At 33.2% G+C, this 20,888-nt stretch overlaps 4 protein-coding genes and 1 long non-coding RNA gene across 6 annotated transcripts in view; 1 reads left to right on the top strand and 4 right to left on the bottom strand.

The window, feature by feature from the left end:
• LOC113398275 (septin-7) overlaps positions 1-20,888 on the bottom strand; it is a 477,393-nt gene that overhangs the window by 256,203 nt on the left and 200,302 nt on the right. The gene's annotated exons all lie outside the window — the stretch shown is intronic.
• On the bottom strand, positions 1,441-3,874 carry LOC135193413 (trypsin, alkaline B-like). The gene is made up of 4 exons (XM_064215818.1): positions 3,780-3,874; positions 3,430-3,595; positions 2,498-2,744; positions 1,441-1,814 (listed from the first exon to the last, which is right to left on the bottom strand). The coding sequence occupies exons 1-4, from the start codon at positions 3,826-3,828 to the stop codon at positions 1,524-1,526; spliced, it is 753 nt and encodes a 250-aa protein (XP_064071888.1). The 5' UTR covers positions 3,829-3,874; the 3' UTR covers positions 1,441-1,523.
• LOC113393631 (trypsin, alkaline B-like) lies at positions 9,477-14,910 on the bottom strand. The gene is made up of 4 exons (XM_064216023.1): positions 14,886-14,910; positions 10,542-10,704; positions 9,879-10,134; positions 9,477-9,786 (listed from the first exon to the last, which is right to left on the bottom strand). The coding sequence occupies exons 1-4, from the start codon at positions 14,908-14,910 to the stop codon at positions 9,490-9,492; spliced, it is 741 nt and encodes a 246-aa protein (XP_064072093.1). The 3' UTR covers positions 9,477-9,489.
• LOC113393626 (uncharacterized) lies at positions 16,350-16,842 on the bottom strand. Its single transcript, XR_003368506.2, has 2 exons — positions 16,613-16,842; positions 16,350-16,523 (listed from the first exon to the last, which is right to left on the bottom strand). It is a non-coding gene; the product is annotated as an uncharacterized LOC113393626 (long non-coding RNA).
• LOC113393625 (uncharacterized) lies at positions 17,511-19,730 on the top strand. Of its 2 annotated transcripts, XM_064216254.1 has the most exons (4): positions 17,517-18,227; positions 18,304-18,358; positions 18,745-19,165; positions 19,584-19,730. In XM_064216254.1, coding segments are annotated over exons 1-4 (570 nt in total). In that variant the 5' UTR covers positions 17,517-18,225; the 3' UTR covers positions 19,676-19,730. The 2 variants fall into 2 exon arrangements, with proteins under 2 accessions (XP_026486399.2, XP_064072324.1); XM_026630614.2 differs by lacking the exon at positions 19,584-19,730 and having other exon boundaries at positions 17,511-18,227; positions 18,304-18,362; positions 18,749-19,576.

Here is a 20,888-nt window from a genome sequence, read left to right as displayed (position 1 = left end):
TTAGTGAGTCCTCTCACTCAAATTATATAAAGATAAACAACTATAATAATAATACCAAACTATAATAATAATTAGAATACAATTAAAATAAATCAATAATAATATTTATATAGATATTATAACTATTAAAACCGTTACCTCAAGTTTCACAGTTTGCTATGATCAACAATTATCTATGCCTTGGTCAGACAGTAATACTTTTTACTTTTGGCACTGATTGTTCATAGCCTGTGTTTGCATTAGATCTTGTACAGTCTGCTACGACCTACAACCATCTGTGCGATATCAATCGATTGATATGATTCGTTTCAGCACTGACTGCTAATAGCCTGCACTCATATCTGTATTACCATAACCTGTGACCGCACGGGTAGTACTCGATGTGTTTCTGATCGGAGTAATACATAGAGTGTTACTCCGGTCAAATGACCTGCGGCGGCGTTTCGAATGTAGCTTGTCGCTCCGCTTACTCTCTATGCTACAGATCCATTGTTTAAAAGTCCTGCTTACTATAAATGACGATTTCAAATCATTCTAATAAGTTAAAAATCACTGTAAACCACAAATTAAACATGAATAGGACTTTCTGAATTACAAACTGACGCATTTAAGCAAAACCAAGAATTAAAGACTTACAATTTTTAAAGGTAGGTATATATTACATAACATTGTAAGAAGTTTTAACAAACTTCAAAACTTAATTATTATTATATTCTGAAGAGATATATGCTATTAAAACACTATTCAATCACAAATTAAGAATCTCATCTATTAGGATAACTCACCAATACATCCAGCATATTGAATTTGATGTTTGAATTTAGTGCTAAGCCGATGATATAAAAATGCAAAAAGAAGAAATACGAAAGTTTTTGAAACTTGGAAAGGTTTAGTGTGGCCAGTATAATTAAAAAAATACTCCAAATTAAAAAGTAATTATATCCATATTTATATCAAATAAATAATTATGGAATAATTGATTAATTAAATATACGGTAAAATAAATGTGTCATAACAAATACTCTAACGATTTCCGATCGATTTTTTTTAATCTTATGGCTAGTTATGTGTTTAGATTTCGAGTTATTACGTCGTATCGTTATAGCCGAGTGCATCGTCAACCCCGCGCCCCGCAATTCTGTCAGGAGGGGCAAGCTTATGGCGGCTTACCCATAATAGTGTATGTGAATTTATAATATAACTATCACAAGATTTTTTGGTGTCTTTTACATAAAAAATCCACATGACATAAAGTGACAATTTGTAAGCAGAATTGGCTCAAGTGTGCGACGCTACATTAAAAAAAAGATTGTTTTCTAATTTTATGTCTTCTGAAATCCTCAAACCCTAACAGTATTATTATAAATATTCATTACATTTATAGAAGAAAAGGTACATAAATTTTAAATACCAAGTAATTTGTTCTAATATATTTTTAGAGTGATATTTTCATTAAACATATTACAAATAGTATTTCTTTGATGACATTTATATTATAAATGAATGCTTAAGATTTAAAAATCTTAAGCATTAGTTTGAATCCAGTCCGTATATTTTGAAACTCGTGTGAATACTCCAGGATATTCTGGTTGTCCACAATCTGCGCCAAGCGACACGACGCCTACGACCGCATTATCGTGAACAAGGGGCCCGCCAGAATCTCCACTGCAGATACCATTATTTGCCTCCCTTGGTCCGGCACATAAAACATATTCTGTTATTACATTCATAGTCCCATAGTTTTGTCGGCAAGTATTTTGGTTAACTGTCCAAATCTGAACGTGACGGAGTTCCTCTGATGGTTGCCCATTGAACTAAAAATAAAAAAATACATACGCTTTGAAATAAATCTTTCAGGATAATAGCATAATAAAGATATTCTACAAAAACTAATTTCGTAACTCAATCGTTAAATGTTGAAAGTCGACTTAAGGTGATATACCATTTTGATGCACGCTTTCATCGGTACAACTATTCTACTCAATGTCGTACTCTCTGATATTTCGCGAATGTATTCTGATGTGAGTTACGAAGTTGTTCTTATAGAATAGATCTACAGTAATTCAAATAAGTTATTGGTAATATAAATAAATGTCCCATTAATAGTTGTAATAAAAAACATTTGTTTCTGATATAAATCATCTCAATGTTTTTAAATTTAATTTTCTACAAAGAGTGTAGGAAACTTGGGTCGCAAAAAATAATTAGGACCAATTACTGTCACACATTTCGTTGATAGTTATTATTATACTATCGAAAATATATGTATATGTCTCATCCCGTATATGTCTCACTGCCAAAATCCTCTCCACTTGAGAAGACAAAATTCATCAACGAATTTCCTGAAACCAGTTTACTTCATCACAATAATAAATCCTCTGAATAATTATGCTTATTATTTAGTAGTCTAATATTTCGACATATGAAATAAGCATTTAGATGGGATTGACAATACAGAAGTAAAACCGCTTAATTGTTTAAATCTAGAAATACTCACGGAAGTATGTCCCCATCCTGCAGCCCAGACAACTTGATCATCGCCGATCTGATATCCACCGATACGTCCCACTTGCACATTACCGCCAAACATAAATTCATTTCTTATTCTTATCACGCCGATATCATGTTTTGCTGTGTGTGTTTCGTAATTAAAATGTCCAATCATATTCATCACATTGTAAATCGTACCGCCACTGTTTGCAAAACTGGATCCAGCCCGAATGAGTAAATTCGAAGGTGAACCTCTAAAATGATGATCCGTGTTACATTTAGATTTAATAGTTCAATTGTGTTTAAATTAAATAACGTGGGTGGCCGAGCAAACGGTCCACCTGATGCTAACGCCAATACACCACCAACCTTGAAAATAAGATGTTATTTCCTTTTTACCTGTTGTAACACTAGTTTAATTACCTTTCCGGAACCAAAACACAACAGTACTGGGTATTCGACGGTTGAATATCTGATGAATACCATAAAGGATAAAGATCTTATCCGGACAGTCTTGCACAAAGTCTTACCTTCAAATGAACTCAGTAACTGTTAAAGCTAGTGGGTTGTCAAATAACAGTATATTTATTTTCTCTTTGAACCTAATGATAATGAAACACTCAAGCTGGCGTGTTGTTTTATCCTATGATACACTGACAGCTTAGTGTCATGTTAAGCCTGTTGTCATTCTGGATTTAATTTACTTGGTAGGTGCAAGCCTGTCTGGATAGGTATCACGCACTCATCATATTTTCTACCGCCAAGCAGCAATACTTAGGATTGTTATGTTCCGGTTTGAAGGAAGAGCAAATCAATGTAATTACAAACACGTGATGCGATCTCAGTTCCCAAGGTCGATGGCGCAATATTATAAAGCGTAATTTTCGAAAACAGTAATTTTTGAGAACAATTTAGTGGTAATTATGGGTATTTACTCACAAAAAGCAATGAGCAGCCGTAAGAACTGATCTATTGTTGATTATTGATCCACCGCAAATATGATGGAAAATTATGCCATCTTGACTATATAAAACTACTACCAAAAACGGATAGCGGCTAATATCGACCGTTGAACCGCCAACTATTCTTGATTCGATTGGTGAACCTGAAAAAGTGCCGTAACTATTAAGATTTTGTTATTTAAAAAAGCTAGACAAATTCTTCGCTGTAATCTTATTATTCATTTATGAAGTTAAAGTAATTGAAGTACATAATTAAAATGTTTTTATAATATTATTATTCATTTATTAAGTATTTTTAACTAGGTAAATGTTATCGTTCCGACTTACCAAGAGCGACACTTAGACTAAGTGCCAAAAGGCAGATAATTTTGACCATTCTACTAAAGGAATATGACTGTACTAGATTGTAAATTTACTAGCCTGTCCTTTTATATTATCTATTTTTTTAAATATAATATAATATAGATAATAAGATAGATTACTATAAAAACGATAAATACTAATATATTGATAATAGTAATTAAATAATTAAAAAGATATAGATTTAAATCATATTCAAATTATCAAAATAGGAAAACTCCCGTAAATTTCATCATAATTTAGATTGTACCTTTAATTTTGATTACTACATTAAGCTTTAAAATATCAAATATTCGCTTGCTAATTCGCTTACTTGAAATTGTTTCAGCTGTACTATATAAAGCCTACTAGACGCTTCTGTCTTGGAAGACATGGCCATGATTTGAGAGCACTGCATATGTAGCCAATCAGCTCTAATGTGCTGGCAACCATTCACATTCCCGTCGACTTCCACAGCTGCACTATGGCAGAGAACGGTGTTTCGTTACTGATGCGGTTGAATCGATAGACCACCACTCGGTACCAGTTGTGCGGCTGGAACGACCTGCTTTAGCCGGCTAGGCCCGGGTGCGCGTATCTTCGACAGTCCAGGGCTTGGTAGTCTGCACAAAAGATGGCGTACCCTTTTATACCGCCGCATGTCATTTGTCCACCATTAGCGTGCAATGGACCAATGTTCGGAAGAAATCATTCCTCAATTCAGTATGACGAGATAGACATGAGTTACGAAATGAAGGAAACTAAAATATTCAATAATCCAAATCCTCCAAAATATTTTTTCACCTGGCCCTTTTGATCATAATGTAATCATAACATGTTTTAAAAGCCATGTAATCACAGAAAAACCGTCACAGTTCACGCATTTTGTACAAATATTTATAAATTTTATATGAAAACCTTCCTCGTTTATTGTTCTTTCTATTAGTTTAAAACGTATCAAAATCCGTTGAGCGGTTTAGAAGAAGTAAACAGAGAAAGAAACAAAAAGCGACTTTGTTTTATACTATTTATCAGATTACGGATATAGGAGAAGATACGTTTCGCACTAGACAATAACCTAAATTTAAAACGGGTGAACCGTTGTAAATTTAGGCTATTGTCGTGAAAAGCGTGAATTTCGTATTCTTGTTTGTTTTTACGGCGATCTTATTCAACCTTGTTCCCTGTTAAGAGAATCTCATCCAATAAGACAAAATTTCTATCTAGGCTTAAATAAGTACATTCAATTGAACACTAAAAACAGCGGATGACCTCGATAAATCACCTTATCAAGAGTATTAAAATAATCTATTAATCCTATTAAAATTATAAATGTGAAATGATTGTAAACAAAAAATTATCGAGGAAACTGGTCTATTACACACAGAAGAATTTCTATAATAATAATTAATGTTAAAAAGGTAGTATTAAATACGACATTTTATATTTTACTAGCGATTCGCCCCGGCTTGGCACGGGTGAAATTTATTAATAAAAAAAATTAAATTATGAATATTACGTTTATTTAGTTATTAGTTTATACATATATAAGTTTATGTCTTAAAATTAAAAATATAAAGTTAAATTTGTCGAATCACGGCTCCACCTCGAAAGTGGTTTTTCCAGCGAGATAAAAAAAAATAGAACCTAACCTAATTATCTATCTTATATTATTTTAAGGGGTCCAAAGCTATGCGCCTCCTACTACATACTATACTCAGGGATACAGACATATTTCAATTAACAATAAAAAAATTAAATATGATATAACAACGGTACGGACAGCACGTTTGTTGAGAAATTACTATAGCGTAAAAAATATATACCGCGTTCTTTTGTAAAAGGTCTATCCTAATGGCATTTGGAACAGTTTTATACACAACACAAGGACTATAGAATCAATGCCACGTCCAATTACGTACATCAAAATTATTGTAGCTTAAATGCACATTGCATTTTGTATGAAAAAAAATACGTTCTAATTGTGAATAAGAAATTAGGTAATATTTTTTTTACTAATAAAATATTATGTCTTTGACCTTTAATTTAGTAAAAAGGTAGTTCAGGTAACAAATGTGATGGCGTGAACACACACAATGCAGAACCCTTATACGAAAGTTATAAATGGCCGGTCATATTCTTCCTTTACAACTAAGTAGAAAAAAAAGTATTAGATAGTTTCAGAGATTCTGATAGTTAAATTGTATTTAATTTATAATATTATTAATAAAATAATTATTTTTTACGGACTTAAAACTTTAATATCGTTCACATTAATTTATTTTTATACAATGATAATTTTACAATTTGACAGATACTAAATAAATATTATTCCTTTATTTTTAAGACCATTTTTTATCACCAAACGGGCATGCATGGGCCGCAGCACCCTCCACAAACGGGAACTCCAGGATAACTACACCGTTTAGGCGAACAAACTGCTGGTTCCGTGCAGCAGTAACAGGGACAAGGCTTGCAACGGTTCGGTCTACAGCAAGGAATAGCAACCGAATCGCAGAGTCTTGTAGGTAAGGGAACGGGGTTGCCAGGCTGAAATATTCATAATTTTATATTTAATATCACAAATTATAACCGTCTATAAAAAACCTGAACATATGCTTTGAATAAAAAACTTTGTTAAATTATTAAAATTGGTTCATAAAAAAAGATGCATATTTTATTAGTTAGTCACTTAATGTACTAACTTGTAATGCTATAGCCAATAACGACCCCAATAAATTAGTTATATGAACCAATTTTTTATATCTGACAGGTATATCCTCGCCTTCAAAATAACCTTTAATTAACCTTACCTTATTAAATAAAAAAAATATTTATATACTTTTTGTCTATTTTAAAGCAGAGCACTCCTATCAATATAAATTAATATTGATTGTTTTATAGGATAATAAGATTTCACCCCGATATATATATATTTTAGTGCATTAAACAATCAACCAAAATCAAAATCAAAATATACTTTATTCAAGTAGGCTTTTATAAGCACTTTTGAATCGTCATTTAACAAACTATATATAAGTAAAGCTACCACCGGTTCGGAATGCAGATTTTACCGAGAAGAACCGACAAGAAACTCGTGCAAAGTTGGGACGTGTAGTTAATATAATGAAAGAAAAGTATATTTTGTTAACAAACCTTATCACATGGGGGGCATGGAGGCAAACAAGGTAGGACAGGTGGGGGCAAGCATGGTGCAGGACATGGGCGCACGGGTGCTGGGCAAGGAGAACATCCACCACCAGGACAAACAGAGCACGGCCTTATGTCGTTACATGATGCAACGCAAGGTTTAGTCGAGTAAGGGTAGCATGCTCCACATGGCATGCCAGTACACACACAAGGGTCGTAACTATAAAATGGAGCACTCATGATGTTTTTATTTTAATTTTTAACTTTTTTTATGTTAATAATTAATACAAAAAATTTATTAAACGGTAACAAGCATGTATTTTTGATTTTTATATGATAGACAATTACATTGTCAAATAATTTTGTTTTAAGATCTTCAAATATTTTTTAATATGCTTTTTTTTAATAGGCGAAAAATTCAATAAAAAAGTGCCTATAGCATATTTCAATTGAAGTTAGAAAAAAATTAAAAGTTATGTGTTATTTGCTAATAACTCTGCTATGTACTATACATATATTATGACTGTATGTTTTTCTTACATACATTTTTAAAGCGTAATTAAGCGGACGGCAAATAAGCCAGATGGTAAGTGCTCGCCACTGTCCATATACATTGACACCGTAAGAAATTTTAACTATTTTATTTTCACATCATATTTCACTATTCACATCGTCAATGAGCCACTGATCTTGGGGAATAACGTTAATATGTTCCTTATGCCTGTAGTGGCAATGGCTCACTCATCCTTCATCACAACAATACTAAGTATTGATGCTTGGAGGTAGAATATAATAGTGAATGGTTGCATAGTTTCACAACGAGTTTTTAAGTTCTTTCCAAAAATATTTATCAATGAAAATTCAAAAGCGCCTACTGAATTTACAAGGCAATTTCACAACTGTAGTCTTTTGAAATTAAAATGCTCTATGCGTTAAAGTTAGTCTTAAAAATATATAAGAATTACGTTCTAGGCATTTAAAAAGAACTATATTATGTGTATGTAATTGAAAGTTCGATTTAATTAATGACACTGTAAAAGAATTATGTTTTTGTCTACATAAAACGGTAATTTCAAAGATAATACTTATTGTCATTATTAAAATATTTATGCATTTTTATCCTTATTGTGTCCTGATTAAGACTCATATTTAGGCATTTTAAAATAAAGCATATATGAATATATTTATGAATATTTTTTTATATTTATCGATGCAAAATGTTTTATAGAATCCAATATCACAAGGTAAATAAAACAATAGTTTAAAAAAACTTTAGGCAAACACGCTTTTATGTGATGTATCACTAAAAGGGAAAAGTTACAATCGTAACAGTTCTCGTTAAAAAAAATATATTTTATTTTTAACTTAGTGTTTTTTTTTCTATCGATTTGAGCATGTCGGCGAATGGGCACGCATCCTATCCATATCTGGTAACGCTTTACTACTGCAAAGAATATTTCCTGTTAATTTCAGAACAATCTAGTTTATTGATCTGCATACTTCTGACATAATTAAAAACGAATCAAACGAAGAAACGTATCAAAATTTGGCCACGGATTTTGCCAAGTTTAAAATCTTATCGTTACAGTCAGCTATTCACTGACCACCCATTTCACTGCGAGAGATTCAATCAGCTAAAATCAGCTAAGGTGATCAGTCCACCGACATACATGTCCAGCCCACTGCCATTTCAGTTTACTTATCGTGCGAGTTATATCAGTAACTCCGGTTCTTTTCCAGATAACCTAATTTCTGATTTTATCCTTCAAATACACTCCGACCATACCTCACACTGAGTGAACATCGGAGATCTCATCGCGTCAGCTTTTAATAGTTCGGTTTAAGGATCAATCTGACAAAAACGATGGTACTTCTCGTCGTTTCCTCCTGAGCTCGAGTGAGCTTTAAGTTCCTGTGAGCTGCCTCTCTTCTGTAATTTGAAACACTTGCGGCAAGCGAATCGATTTTGAAGCTCCAATACAGTGAAAGATATTTTTAATCTATATTTAATGCCCAAGGTTAACTGACTATTTATATGAATAAGGATTATTATAATTACTTTTCTGTGGTTTTTTACAACCTCGTATGTTCGAATACATTTTTGATGTACCTACCTCCTAAATTTCAATCAGTGTTAGCCATGTAAGCGTAAAAAAATCAGGTTTTTGGGTAATATAACGCCATGTTTGTACAATCCTTCCTCCTTTATTGCTTTTTGCGGTTGTAAAAACCGCCTCAAAATCTATTGAAAGATTTTTTTATGATATAGGTTAACGTTGTAAAAAATATTATCCATTCCTTACATCACCAATGCGCCACCAACATAAGAAACTGAGATATTATATTGCCTGTAGTAACATTGGCTGCCTCCCCTTCAAACAGGAATACAACAAAACTGGGTACTGTTGTTTAGCGGTTAAATATTTTTCGTCAATGAAATAAAAATAAGTCAAATTCAATTCAAATTATACGAATATAATTAAAATAAAATACATAAAAAAAATAAAACGGTTTTTTATTTATCTATTATCAATATTCATAAATTAATTTAAGCATTGCTTTGAATCCAGTCGATGTATACTGGTACACGGGTATAAACGGCTGGGTATCCACGGTAGCCGCATCCGCTACCCCAAGATGAAATACCAACGATAACACCGTTGTAAAGTAGAGGACCACCAAAGTCACCAGCGCAAGGGTCACGACCACCCTGATCCAGAATGCCGGCGCACATCATGTTATCAGTGACAGTCATGGCGATAACATTGTAGTTATTTCTACATACGTTTTGGTTCACTGTAAAGACTTGGACATGTCTCAGCTGATTTGATTTGGGACCATTGAACTAAAAACAAGAAAAATTTGATGAAATATTAACCAGTAAATTAAATTCTCTATACAGTTAGCGTTGAAATAATATACTACAAATATGCTTACATATGTTTCTCCCCATCCAATAGTCCAAACAATCTGATTGTCAGCTATATTATAGCTGGAACCTGCGAATGTTCCTGGCTGTACGTTTACTCCAAAATCGAAAGATGACGTTACTCTGAATATACCAACATTACTATGTAGCTGGTAATCTTGGTAGTTGGGATGGACGATCAGTGTGCCGACATTGCGAGTAGAGCCTCCGCTGTTTGCATATGAAGATCCAATTCGTATGCGCCAAATATTAGATGCAGTACCGCTGTAAAATAAAATAAAAAGTTTTTATAAATTTTTGATGAAATCACGATGTTTAAATACTTTTTGCCATTGAAAGGAGTATTTGTTTACTTAAAAAATATTATTACGAAAAAACTAAAAAAGGCTATAGGTATTGGCGGTGATATTTTGCAAATGCTAAATTCATATCTTACAAATAGAACAGTTTGGAAAAAACTTGAAGCCATAACGTGAGGCGTCCCTATTCATCCATATTGGTGATCCCTTTTTTTATTTAAAGCGATAATATCAATAATATGACTGCATGGACATAAAACACTATACGCCAACGACTCTTGTTTATTATACTTCGGGAACACATTATAAGATATTTTACAAAAGTTATATCTTACTAAAAAAATAGAATATCAATGAATTTGATTGACTTACAAAAAGCAGCGAGCAACTGAAAGAACAGATCTGTTGTTCAGAATAACACCACCGCAGGTTTGTACATAACCTTGGTTAGTGTTCTGCAAGACCACAGCGGCGAACGGATAATTTTGTATGGTAGTGAGTGAGCCACCAAGGATTCTTTGCTGAGTGGATACACCTAAAAATTAAGAAAAGAATATTGTTAATTTTGGTCATTTTAAATATTAATTCAAGGGTGTTTGTAAGAGCCTAGTTTAATTAGGTTTATTCTTATATTGCCTGTTATATGGACTAGGAAATGGGCCACCTGATGGTAAGTGATCAACGCTGCTTATAAACATTGCTCCTGCAAGTTTTTACTATGTGATGAATGAGTGTTACTTACCCAGACGGCTTACCACCACAAAACCCTACCACCAAGCAAGTGTTAATGTCTTAACCCCGTGCGCCGTAAAATGACGGTGATCATATAAATATATCTTTAACCCTTCGTGATAAATAGGTCATCAAATGCAAGAAGTTTTTTTTTCAAATTGGACAGTTAAATTCTGAGATCATTGATACCAAACAAAACAAAACCCAACAAACTCATCAGATTTATATATATGATTATAATATTATTCAAAAATGCTTACCCACAACAGCCGTTAAGCCCAAGGCGAATAGAAATATTAAAGAACGCATAGCTGTTACGAGTTATTAAAACCGTGTAATAAAAGCAATTTTAGGTAGTTCATATATATACTCAATCAATATCAATAATATACAGCATAATCTGATAGACGTTAAGACATTGACTCTTATCTGTAACTTAATTTATAACCCCAATAATAGTATTATGGAAGTAATATTGGCTTAGCAGTTTGTATATTTATACCAGTCATGCTTTTAACGCAATATACATCGCTTAGTTCGTCGGTGAGTTCATCGACAATATCTTTGCCATATTTATTCAGCAACGATAATGAAATTAGTCAACTGAAGTAGCAGTAGGCTGGTTATGTTTAAGCGACAACGCTTATGCGCAACGAAGTGCTCGCAGAGTTTGAACAGAATTTCAACGTAATGTGAAGTGCACATAGACGCGTCGCCTTCCCCGTAAATGTCGCTAGAAGTAGAGGGTTCTTTGTATTCTGATAAACCTTGGAAGAATAATGCTTAGAAGCATATATGAGCCAACCAGGGGCGTTTCATGGTAGCTTGCGCAAACAATTCCGATATAACAAGAGAGGCCACAAGAGACAAGTACAACTGGTTTTTTATGGGTATTCTAACATACCCAGCATCTACAAGTTCTAAAAACCCACCCACTTAATGTTAAGGAAACGCTTAAATGCCATTTTCCAAGGATTTAAAAATTGATAGTCATATATGTCGAGGGACGGATAGCTGTTGGAACGGAGGAGTGGAAGTAATTAGAGACCGCGGATCAAGTGGTGTCCATGCGCAATGGCCATTGACCCGAAGTAGATTACGGGATTTGATTGGAAGGGCGAGAGATAAGAGGATAAGTCTTGGTTATTTTGATAAAACTAGTTCTTGCTTTCTTTATTTCAGTGGAAAATCCATAGCTAAATTTGAAATTTGCTGAAAATAATTCTTTTTAAGGACTGTTTTCAAATTCGTTCTTTTTATAATTTTAGCGATTAATTGCAATGAACTAACGCTGAGCCCACAATTAATTCCAAACATTTTGTTAAGAATAAGGTTAAGGAGTTCGATTAGTCACATATCGACTCCATCATCAGACCCTAGACGGACAACACCTTGGGGGCAAGATATTGGTTAAAAAAAATTTAGAATTAAATTAAACATCTTTTTTATAGTAATTTTTCACTAAAATTTGAGCATAAAATAGACAGGATTACGTTTCGTCGTTAAGGAGTTGCGTCGATCTAATTGGAAAACATCTTAGTAAAACGAATGAAGCGGTTTGAAAAAAATTATAAGTTACTTCGGTCCAACTGTTAAGAACGCTTTCAGTCAGAGGCACACGTAGATTTAGATATATAAAGATGCCTTTTTTGTAAAATCATTTCTTTATATGTCATAATTGTTTGGGTTTTGCAAGTACTCCAGTTCGGTAAGTAAAAATAAAAATCTACAAGTTTTTGTAACTAACAAAATAAAGCCACATCGTTAAATGGAGATGAAAATTTGTAATAAAATTCCTCAAGTTTGAGATATGGACATCAGTATTTAGGCTTATGTTATATGTGGCAAACAAGCAGGAGGCTCATCTGATGGATAGTGACTAACAACATCGGAAAATTGGTATGAGTTTCATCAGTTAATGAGTTAAAGCAACATCTGAAAAATATACATATGTATGTCACATATATGTTATTTATAAAAGGGTGACTTCGGATGTACGTAAGTTAGTCATTTTTATGTATAATAAACTCTAGCAAGTTCTTGTTGTTTCAAATTATTGTAAAATATGGCACACCAATCTAATCATATAAGCTTCTGTTCAGTTTAAATTTTATTACCGTTTAATGGAATTACATAAAATGTATATAGATAATACATAATTGATTCAACTTCGATTTGATTTGATAATTTATACAACATATGAAGCATATATAATGGTCATCAGACTAATATTATAAAAAGGTAAAGTTTGGTTTCCTCCGAATTGACGTAAGAACTGTTCTTGTTCATTTCATAGATTTAATATCGCAATATCTCGATTACAGAAAATTTGCGGATATAGGTATGTTGTATGTATGTTTATTTTTTAACGATCTATAATTTTGGAAAGGCTTCGATCGAGTCTATCGTAGATCTGCACGAAATTATTAATATAGATAAAGGGCGCTAATATATACCGTTTTGAAATACTATATGTATTTATATACCAATAAGTAATATGTAAACAATTGATTTTTAATAGCTGTATTCTCGTGAATAATGATTTTTGTCCAATTGCATGTAGGTACTTGTGAAATGTTTCTGTATGGAATTTATGAAACTGACTCAAATAATTTAAATTAAATTTAAGGACAATAGAGGTACATAGTCTCTGGCTAAAATATTATTTTACGTACTTAAAATAAAAAGTCAATAAACAAAAAAAGAAACAAATTGTTAAATTGTAAACCTGGCGTACCAAAATATTCAAGGAATGTTAGGAAAAGATAAAAAAATAGAGTTATTCTTAAGCAACAATGACATTGATATTTTATGGATAACAGAACATTTTTTTTTAAATAATCATTTATGTTTAATTTTAGTAGTCACCAGTTGGCTAGTCTTTGATACTTAATAACAAAAATCTTAAATATAAAGAACGAAAGGATATTGTGGGCCTTACTATTAAGCAGACGATTGAAATATCCTGTGCAGAACTTAAGGGCTATAAGGGCCCGAATATAAGTCATCTAGTTTTGTGTTAACCTTAGCAGCACTACTTGTAGGTGCCTGCCTCCACAAAACTAAATCTCCCTTTTTATAAATATGACAGCTTTTGCGACGTTTATCAAAATTATTTTTCATCTTAACACTGGCTTTATTAATACGCGCACTAGCCTTATTACGCTTGAACTCGGTCGGTTCCGTCACACGGTTCGGGATGGTAACATCGCATACCGGCCTTCCATTACGTGCAAACATCAAATAATATGGCTTAAAACCAGTAGTGTCATTTAAAGTATTATTTATATCCCAAATTACGTCAGGTAGACAGTTAGACCAGTTATTAGCTGTTTCACTAGGATCAATGGCTCGTAGGGCATTTAGTATCGTGCGATTAGTACGTTCAACTTGTCCGTTGGCACGCGGGCACGCAATTGCATTTAACGTGTGCTTAAATTATTTGGTAGTAGCAATCTGCTAGTAAAAGCTTTACCATGATCAATGACTATCCTACCTGGGTAACCAAACAATGCAAAAATTCTTTCAAGCATTCTAATAGTTTCTACCGAACTAACTGTTCGAATAGACTCCGCGATTACAAATTTCGAGAATGCATCAGTTATAACCAACATGTATTCGTATCCTTTTTTGTCCGACAATCTCGACATTTTAATTTAAATTAGTATAAAATATTTGCATACTTATCAAAAATATTAAATCGAAAGTAATCCGGAACTTTGAAACAGCTTATGAGTCCGTCACTGTATTAATATTAAGATGTAGGTCAAATTAGTCACAATTTTATACAGCTTTTGTCAGTTTCAATTAGTCAATTAAAAATAAGAATTGTTTTGAATCCAGTTGATGAATAAAGATATACGGCTATAAAGGCCTAGCTAGCCGCGTACGCCGCACCGAGTGCTAAAAGTAGAAATACCAACGATAACACCGTTCTGAAGTAGAACCACCAAAATCACCTTCACAAGGGTCATGACCACTGACCCTCCTTGAGAATGCCGGAGCACATCTTGTACAAATCTCAGCTGGTTCGACTTGGGACCCTCGTACTGAAAATAAGAAAATTGATACGAAATATTTCTAGATTATTTTTTAAATAAGTATTTCGTTTTTTTTTGTATGAAGTGAACACGACTTACTTGATTTCACTTAAACAAAATTTTGTAAATAGATATATTTCTATAATCTATATTATTGTTGAACGAAGACTGAGTGACGTGGCTTGGGAAGTGACGTCACCGGACAGACGACGTGGCATAAGAAAATATATGACGCGCGGGCGCCTCGCCGCCCATCTTTAGTTGACTTAATATAGAGAATTGAGTAGTCGGTTGCATGTTAAATGAGTTCCTTAATGTTTTTGTCATTTTATAAAATATAATTATAACTTTGTTAACTAATGAGTACTTATGTATATTTTTTCAATATTTTTGTGAATGATAGATTATATATATATATATATATGTGTCACAGATGCCATCTATTGCTTTATCTGACACTTAAAAGAATGTCTAATTTAGTACGCTTGGGTGAAGTAGATGGAGCGGCGGCGACGGGATGGGCGTCGGTCACGGGTTGACAGCCTTCACCGAAAAATAAAAAAAATGATCAAATATGAAAAGAGAATAAACAATTTTAAAAGAGATTATTTGAGTTTGCTACGATGTCTCATCCATCTAATTACGAATCTCATAACGAGTTCCTCATTTACTTCCGTTATATTAAACAGAAATGATCAATTATTTCATCTCTTTTTAAACCTATTAAACCAACAGTAAATACATTCTCTAAAGGATTGTATTTAAATAATAGATAAAAATTATGCATAAATAGCTTCCCATCTAATAGTCCACAAAACATGATTGTCAGCTGCATTATAGTTGGAACCTGCAAATCTACCAGGCTGTACGTTTCTCTACTCAGACTGTACTCTAAATGTACCCAATATCATTTTCTAGCATACCAGTATAGTCGGGATGGATAATCAAGCTGCCCACAGTATGAGTAAAGCTTCCGCTGCTTGCATATGAACATCCAACTTGTATGCGCTAAATATTAGGTGAAGTACGGCTGTTATCATGACGTCACGAATGTCAGGGTTTGGATTTCTATCCATCCTCGAATGTATGAAATTAAACGCAGCAAATATTCTTTGATTTATTCCAAGCTGAGGAGGTCCGATCGCTTCGACGGCTCGAACAAGCCTCGCGGGCGTTCGACCTTAACAAAATTGGGTGGGGGAACTATTCACTCAATATAACACCTATTTATGTAATATTGAGTAATTTAACATCTCCGAATTCACTAATTATTAATTATAAACAGTTTTCAATCATTAAAAAAAACTGTAAATATCTGAGAAATATATTTGCCAAAAAAGAGCCATGCCAGGAGTATAATATAATGTGAACGTAAAATGTGTTGGAACAAGAAAAAGATAGCTTTAGTTTAAAAAAAAACTTTATTTTCACATAATGCACGTAACAGGTATGCTTAACACCCTATACAACTGCAGCAGACTTGGAGACGAAAAACTAACAGATCTTCGTACAGCACGTGTAAATAGTGATGCAAGGACAGCATGGGCCACAGCCTCCGCAGCAACCTCCACAAGGTCCACACCTAGAAAAAAAAAAGATATTTGGCATCAGCAAACAATGCACCGCTAATTTTAATATTTGAGTTATTTGACCAACTGAGGTCAGACTTACATTTTTGCTTAGGGTATTCTTGATTCTGGACTATGAAGAAAAAAAGAAATAAATAGTTTTGATTTTGCTGGATAAGGGTACAGAATCTAAATTTTCTAAATTTTTTTGAGCTTTTTATATATGTGTATACAACTCGAATGATTTTATTGAACTGACCTACTGAATAATTTTACTTCTACACATCACCTCTGTTTCTGCACAAATCAGTTTAAACGAAGAATTTTAGAGAAAATATAATTTAAGTTTTTTTATTACCTTTTTTTTTCAGCCAGACGGAAATTTTCTACTGACAGAATTACTGACAGTATTATCAAAAATAAGGGCGGCGTTACACAAAGCAGGTAAATTTATTATATTCAATTATAATAATTAACAATTGCATTATAATAGCCATACCTAAAAAACTCACTCATAAATAGATAATATACGATAGTATCATGAAACTTTTTGATGTGTAACAATTTTCCTCTTTTTCCTGCAATGTGTTGGAATGATTTTGTGAAAAGGGAAGTATGTAACAGGAGCCGGGAAGCGCGCTCGAATTGACCAATGAGCGCGCGCGGTGCCACAGTTGGCTGTCAGATGGTGCTAACTCATTCTACGAGAAGTTATAAAAATATTAATGCGGCTAATTACCATTAGGCGCGTGTCAGCTGTTAGTAAATAAATGTCATATATTATAATCCGTATGTTATATTATATTACATGCTAAAACTTTGTACAACATTCAAGAATTAAATTTATTAATACAGGCATGGTAAGCCATATTGTGGGCAACTAATAAACTAATTTCATAAAAAAAAAAATCCAAGTAGCATAACCCTCTTGATTTATATTATTTTTGTCACAATGTATTATATAAAATTAACTGTGTTAAAAATGAAAATGTAATTTATTTTTGTACAATAATATAATAAAATTATTAGTAAAAAAATTAACAATTTCATAGCATAATTTTCAGCTTTTTTTATATAGTCGAATTGTTTTTTTATTTATTAAAATATGGTTCGTAACAATCCTTGCGCCCCTTTGAGGGATTGCCAAAGCCGTGAGTTACGGGGTGGTGTACTTTACACAGACTGCTATTGTCTACGTCGAAATGGATTGCAGTATGATTGTCGAAGAAGTGGTTGTCAAACTTCGCCGCTATGCCAAGTATTGCCAACTCCATTGTGTGGTCCAGCAACCATGGCATGCATCAAACACTGCGGTAATCCACATGCTGAAGCGTTGTATAGCATTTGTAAAATGAAAAAGAAATATTAACTATTTTATAAAGATTTCAATGACTGGCGACAAATAAAATAAAACTGAAATTGGAAGCCATTGAAAAACTACTGGCACGTTATTTTGACAAATAATATTCGTAGAATAATTATTAAGTTTTGTACCGATTTAAAATGAGAACAGAGGAGCAGAATACAAATCGTTATCGTCATGAGTAGACATAAATAACATACGAAAAATTATCAAGTATTAATAAATAAATTTTAAAAATTTCTAGTGTGATATTCGGATAATATTTTGGTAATTTAATTTAAAATCATTAAAAATCAGTAAAAATATATAAATTACATCGTTTCGACATCACCGCGGTATAGAAGGATTATAAAATGTAAGGGTGCTTTCCATTTCATATGTTATTGCTTCACTAGGCTTTAGTTTAAATAAAATGCTCTTAATTATTCCAGGTGTTCGCCATGTGGTCCCATGGTTTGTTACAAGTATGAAGACTGCGGACCGCCGGTAAGTTTATATAAGAACTTCAATAAGTAGAAAAGGTTACGTCTATAACAGTCGTTGTAATATTAGTTGCAGTGTTTGCCGCGGTCTGCATTTAAGCGTAATGGACTGCAGGACTGTCAGTTCTTTCAGCAGGGGTCAATTCGATATTTATGTCGGGCGGGCCCTTGCTGTTCAAAGCCGTGTTCACCGCCCTGTCCGCCGTGCGTACGCTGCCCACCTCCTGGCAAGACCTACGTGACACGCTTCAGTGATTTCGACCTTATTTCGCAATGGTAGCAACTGCATCGTTAATCAACTGATTGGCAAAAAAAATTCGGGTAATACAAAACTATTTTCACGGCGGACATGATGTACACTTTGAAACTAATTTACTTTTTATTTTTTAGATAGGTAGAGCAGCCGAAAAGGGGGCTCCCACCGCGGAAGAAAACGATGCAGAAAAAACAGGATCAAAGGAAAATCAGCTGAAGAGAACAAAAAGCCGTGAACTCCGTGGCGGAATTATGTATTATAGCTGTCATTGCATAAAAAGAAATGGTCTTCAACATGATTGTCGGCGTACTGGTTGTGGTGGAGAGGCGGCATGTTTAGTTTTACCTGACCCTTTATGTGCTCCAAGTCAACTAGCGCGAGCGCGTGGACTTGCAGATCCGGCTCCGCTAGCAGCTCATCTTCGGGCTCAAGCGGGCACTTCGGGAGATTTAGCAGAATCGAATTTCGGATCTAGTGGTGGTAAAAGGTTCATAGTTTGTGAACTAAAAGGCGTGGTACCTGACGGTTCATCGACTAAAAAGGAACAATGTTGTTGTAAGTTACCTACACCCCTTCCTAATCGAGTAAATAAAGATTTCACTAGAGATTTAAACAGTAAGAATACACCTGAAAGTCTTTTCGTTCTGGACGAACAAACAATGAATGCAATTATCAACAATATACAAAATAAAAAAATATTAACTACAGATACTAAAAAACCTAATGATCGATCACAACGAATAGATACGGTTAAAGAAGTGTGTACTAGACCTGGCTGTGTACACTGGAAACCGCCGTCGCCTTGTTTATGGGATTTACCTTGTAAAGCAGACTGTTTTGAGGCACCACCTGGTATTCAACCTGGGCGTAATCTATTAAGTGGTAGCGGCGGTTCCAGAATACCAAGCTTGCTACATCGAGAACCCGGTCAACACATGATAATACTTAATCCTATAGAATGAATTTTACACAGGTTCCTGTGCAAAGAGTGGTGGTGCTGATACTGCTGATGCTGCTGGATCACCGGCGGCAGGATTGCCAGTTTTGGTGATGAAACTTTGCTAAAATTAGATCAAATTAAGATAAAAATTGCAATATATTAAATGTTTTGATGTACCTATCTTAACTTTTGTTTTATTATGAAGTTTTCATGTCACTTACTACTTGAAGCTTGAGAAGCTCTCTGAAACTAGAAATCAATGTATATTCGTTTAATTAAAAGATATTTAAAATCAACTTGAAAGGGAAAAATAAATGTCAGTGATGTTTTTAAATAAGTATAACGAACGAACTTTCATACAACAAACTTTAATCCTAAATTTCACCTTTGAATTTTGAAAATGTTTAACATGTTTTCAACTCATTAATACGAACCTAAATAAAAAATTTCATAAATTTAATCCCCTTGGGAGATGAAACGAAAGGCAATAACAATATTATATACAGGGTTATTGATAATTCGACGTATTCCCGTTAGGAGGTGATAGAGGTGACTATTTGCAATAAATTGAACCCCCATATGCATGATGCAAAAGTGAACCATTTTTGAGTTATCGCGTTTTTTAGATTTTTTCAAAATAAGTCAAAAATGCAACTTAAAAAATTTATTAAAAAAAAAGTATCAATTAAAATCTATTTTTTTCTTCTGATTTATAAAAACGATTAAACACTGGATATTTTTCAATATTTAAACAATAATTATCGGTCCAAATTTAAAAATGCGAGACGGAAAACGATATTACTTCTATTACTTTTTTTTCCCTCAAATATGCTTGAAAAACAAAAAAGATCATTATGAAACTTGTTCTGCAGATTATTTTAAAAACATAATCGTTTACTTAGCTTTCCGAAAATGTATAAAAACTTAATTTTAGGAATTTATTACAAAGCAACCGAAATAAAATGATCAGAAAGGACGCTGGTGGAAATTCGTATTCGAACATGACCGAATTCGTACAATTGGTCGCTCCTTAAAATTCCCACAAAATTGATTTAAAATGATATCCAATGTAAAAAAACTTACTTATTTACTTGACTTACTTACTTAATACAAAATTTAAAATAAAATTTAGATACATAGCATACATTTTTTTTTGTTTAATTTGAGTCATTTAATCTATTGAAATATTTTTTTTAAAACAATTTTTAATGAGGCCATAGAACGGTCGGCAAACATATCGTAATAATAACTAATACTATTGTAAGAGGAACACATACGGTATAAAGGCGAGTGGCTAAGAACATTTGTTCAAGAGATAGGAAGACAAAAGGTCCTAGA

Source organism: Vanessa tameamea, chromosome 2, assembly GCF_037043105.1.
Source record: "Vanessa tameamea isolate UH-Manoa-2023 chromosome 2, ilVanTame1 primary haplotype, whole genome shotgun sequence".
NCBI classification, from domain to species: domain Eukaryota; kingdom Metazoa; phylum Arthropoda; class Insecta; order Lepidoptera; family Nymphalidae; genus Vanessa; species Vanessa tameamea.
Note: the sequence above shows the minus strand (reverse complement) of the source record. Positions and strands in the feature narration are given on the sequence as shown.

Coding starts and splice junctions, on each gene's coding strand:
- LOC135193413 (XM_064215818.1), bottom strand. CDS start 3,828: ATGGTCAAAATTATCTGCCTTTTGGCACTTAGTCTAAGTGTCGCTCTT. Junction 3,596..3,779: donor TAGTCTAAGTGTCGCTCTTG/GTAAGTCGGAAC, acceptor GCACTTTTTCAG/GTTCACCAATCGAATCAAGA. Junction 2,745..3,429: donor ACGGCTGCTCATTGCTTTTT/GTGAGTAAATAC, acceptor TCATCATTTTAG/AGGTTCACCTTCGAATTTAC.
- LOC113393631 (XM_064216023.1), bottom strand. CDS start 14,910: ATGTGCTCCGGCATTCTCAAGGAGG. Junction 10,705..14,885: donor CTCCGGCATTCTCAAGGAGG/GTCAGTGGTCAT, acceptor CTTAATTTTTAG/GTGTATCCACTCAGCAAAGA. Junction 9,787..9,878: donor TTGGATGGGGAGAAACATAT/GTAAGCATATTT, acceptor TCTTGTTTTTAG/TTCAATGGTCCCAAATCAAA.
- LOC113393625 (XM_026630614.2), top strand. Junction 18,363..18,748: donor AGACTGCGGACCGCCGGTAA/GTTTATATAAGA, acceptor TTTTTTAGATAG/GTAGAGCAGCCGAAAAGGGG.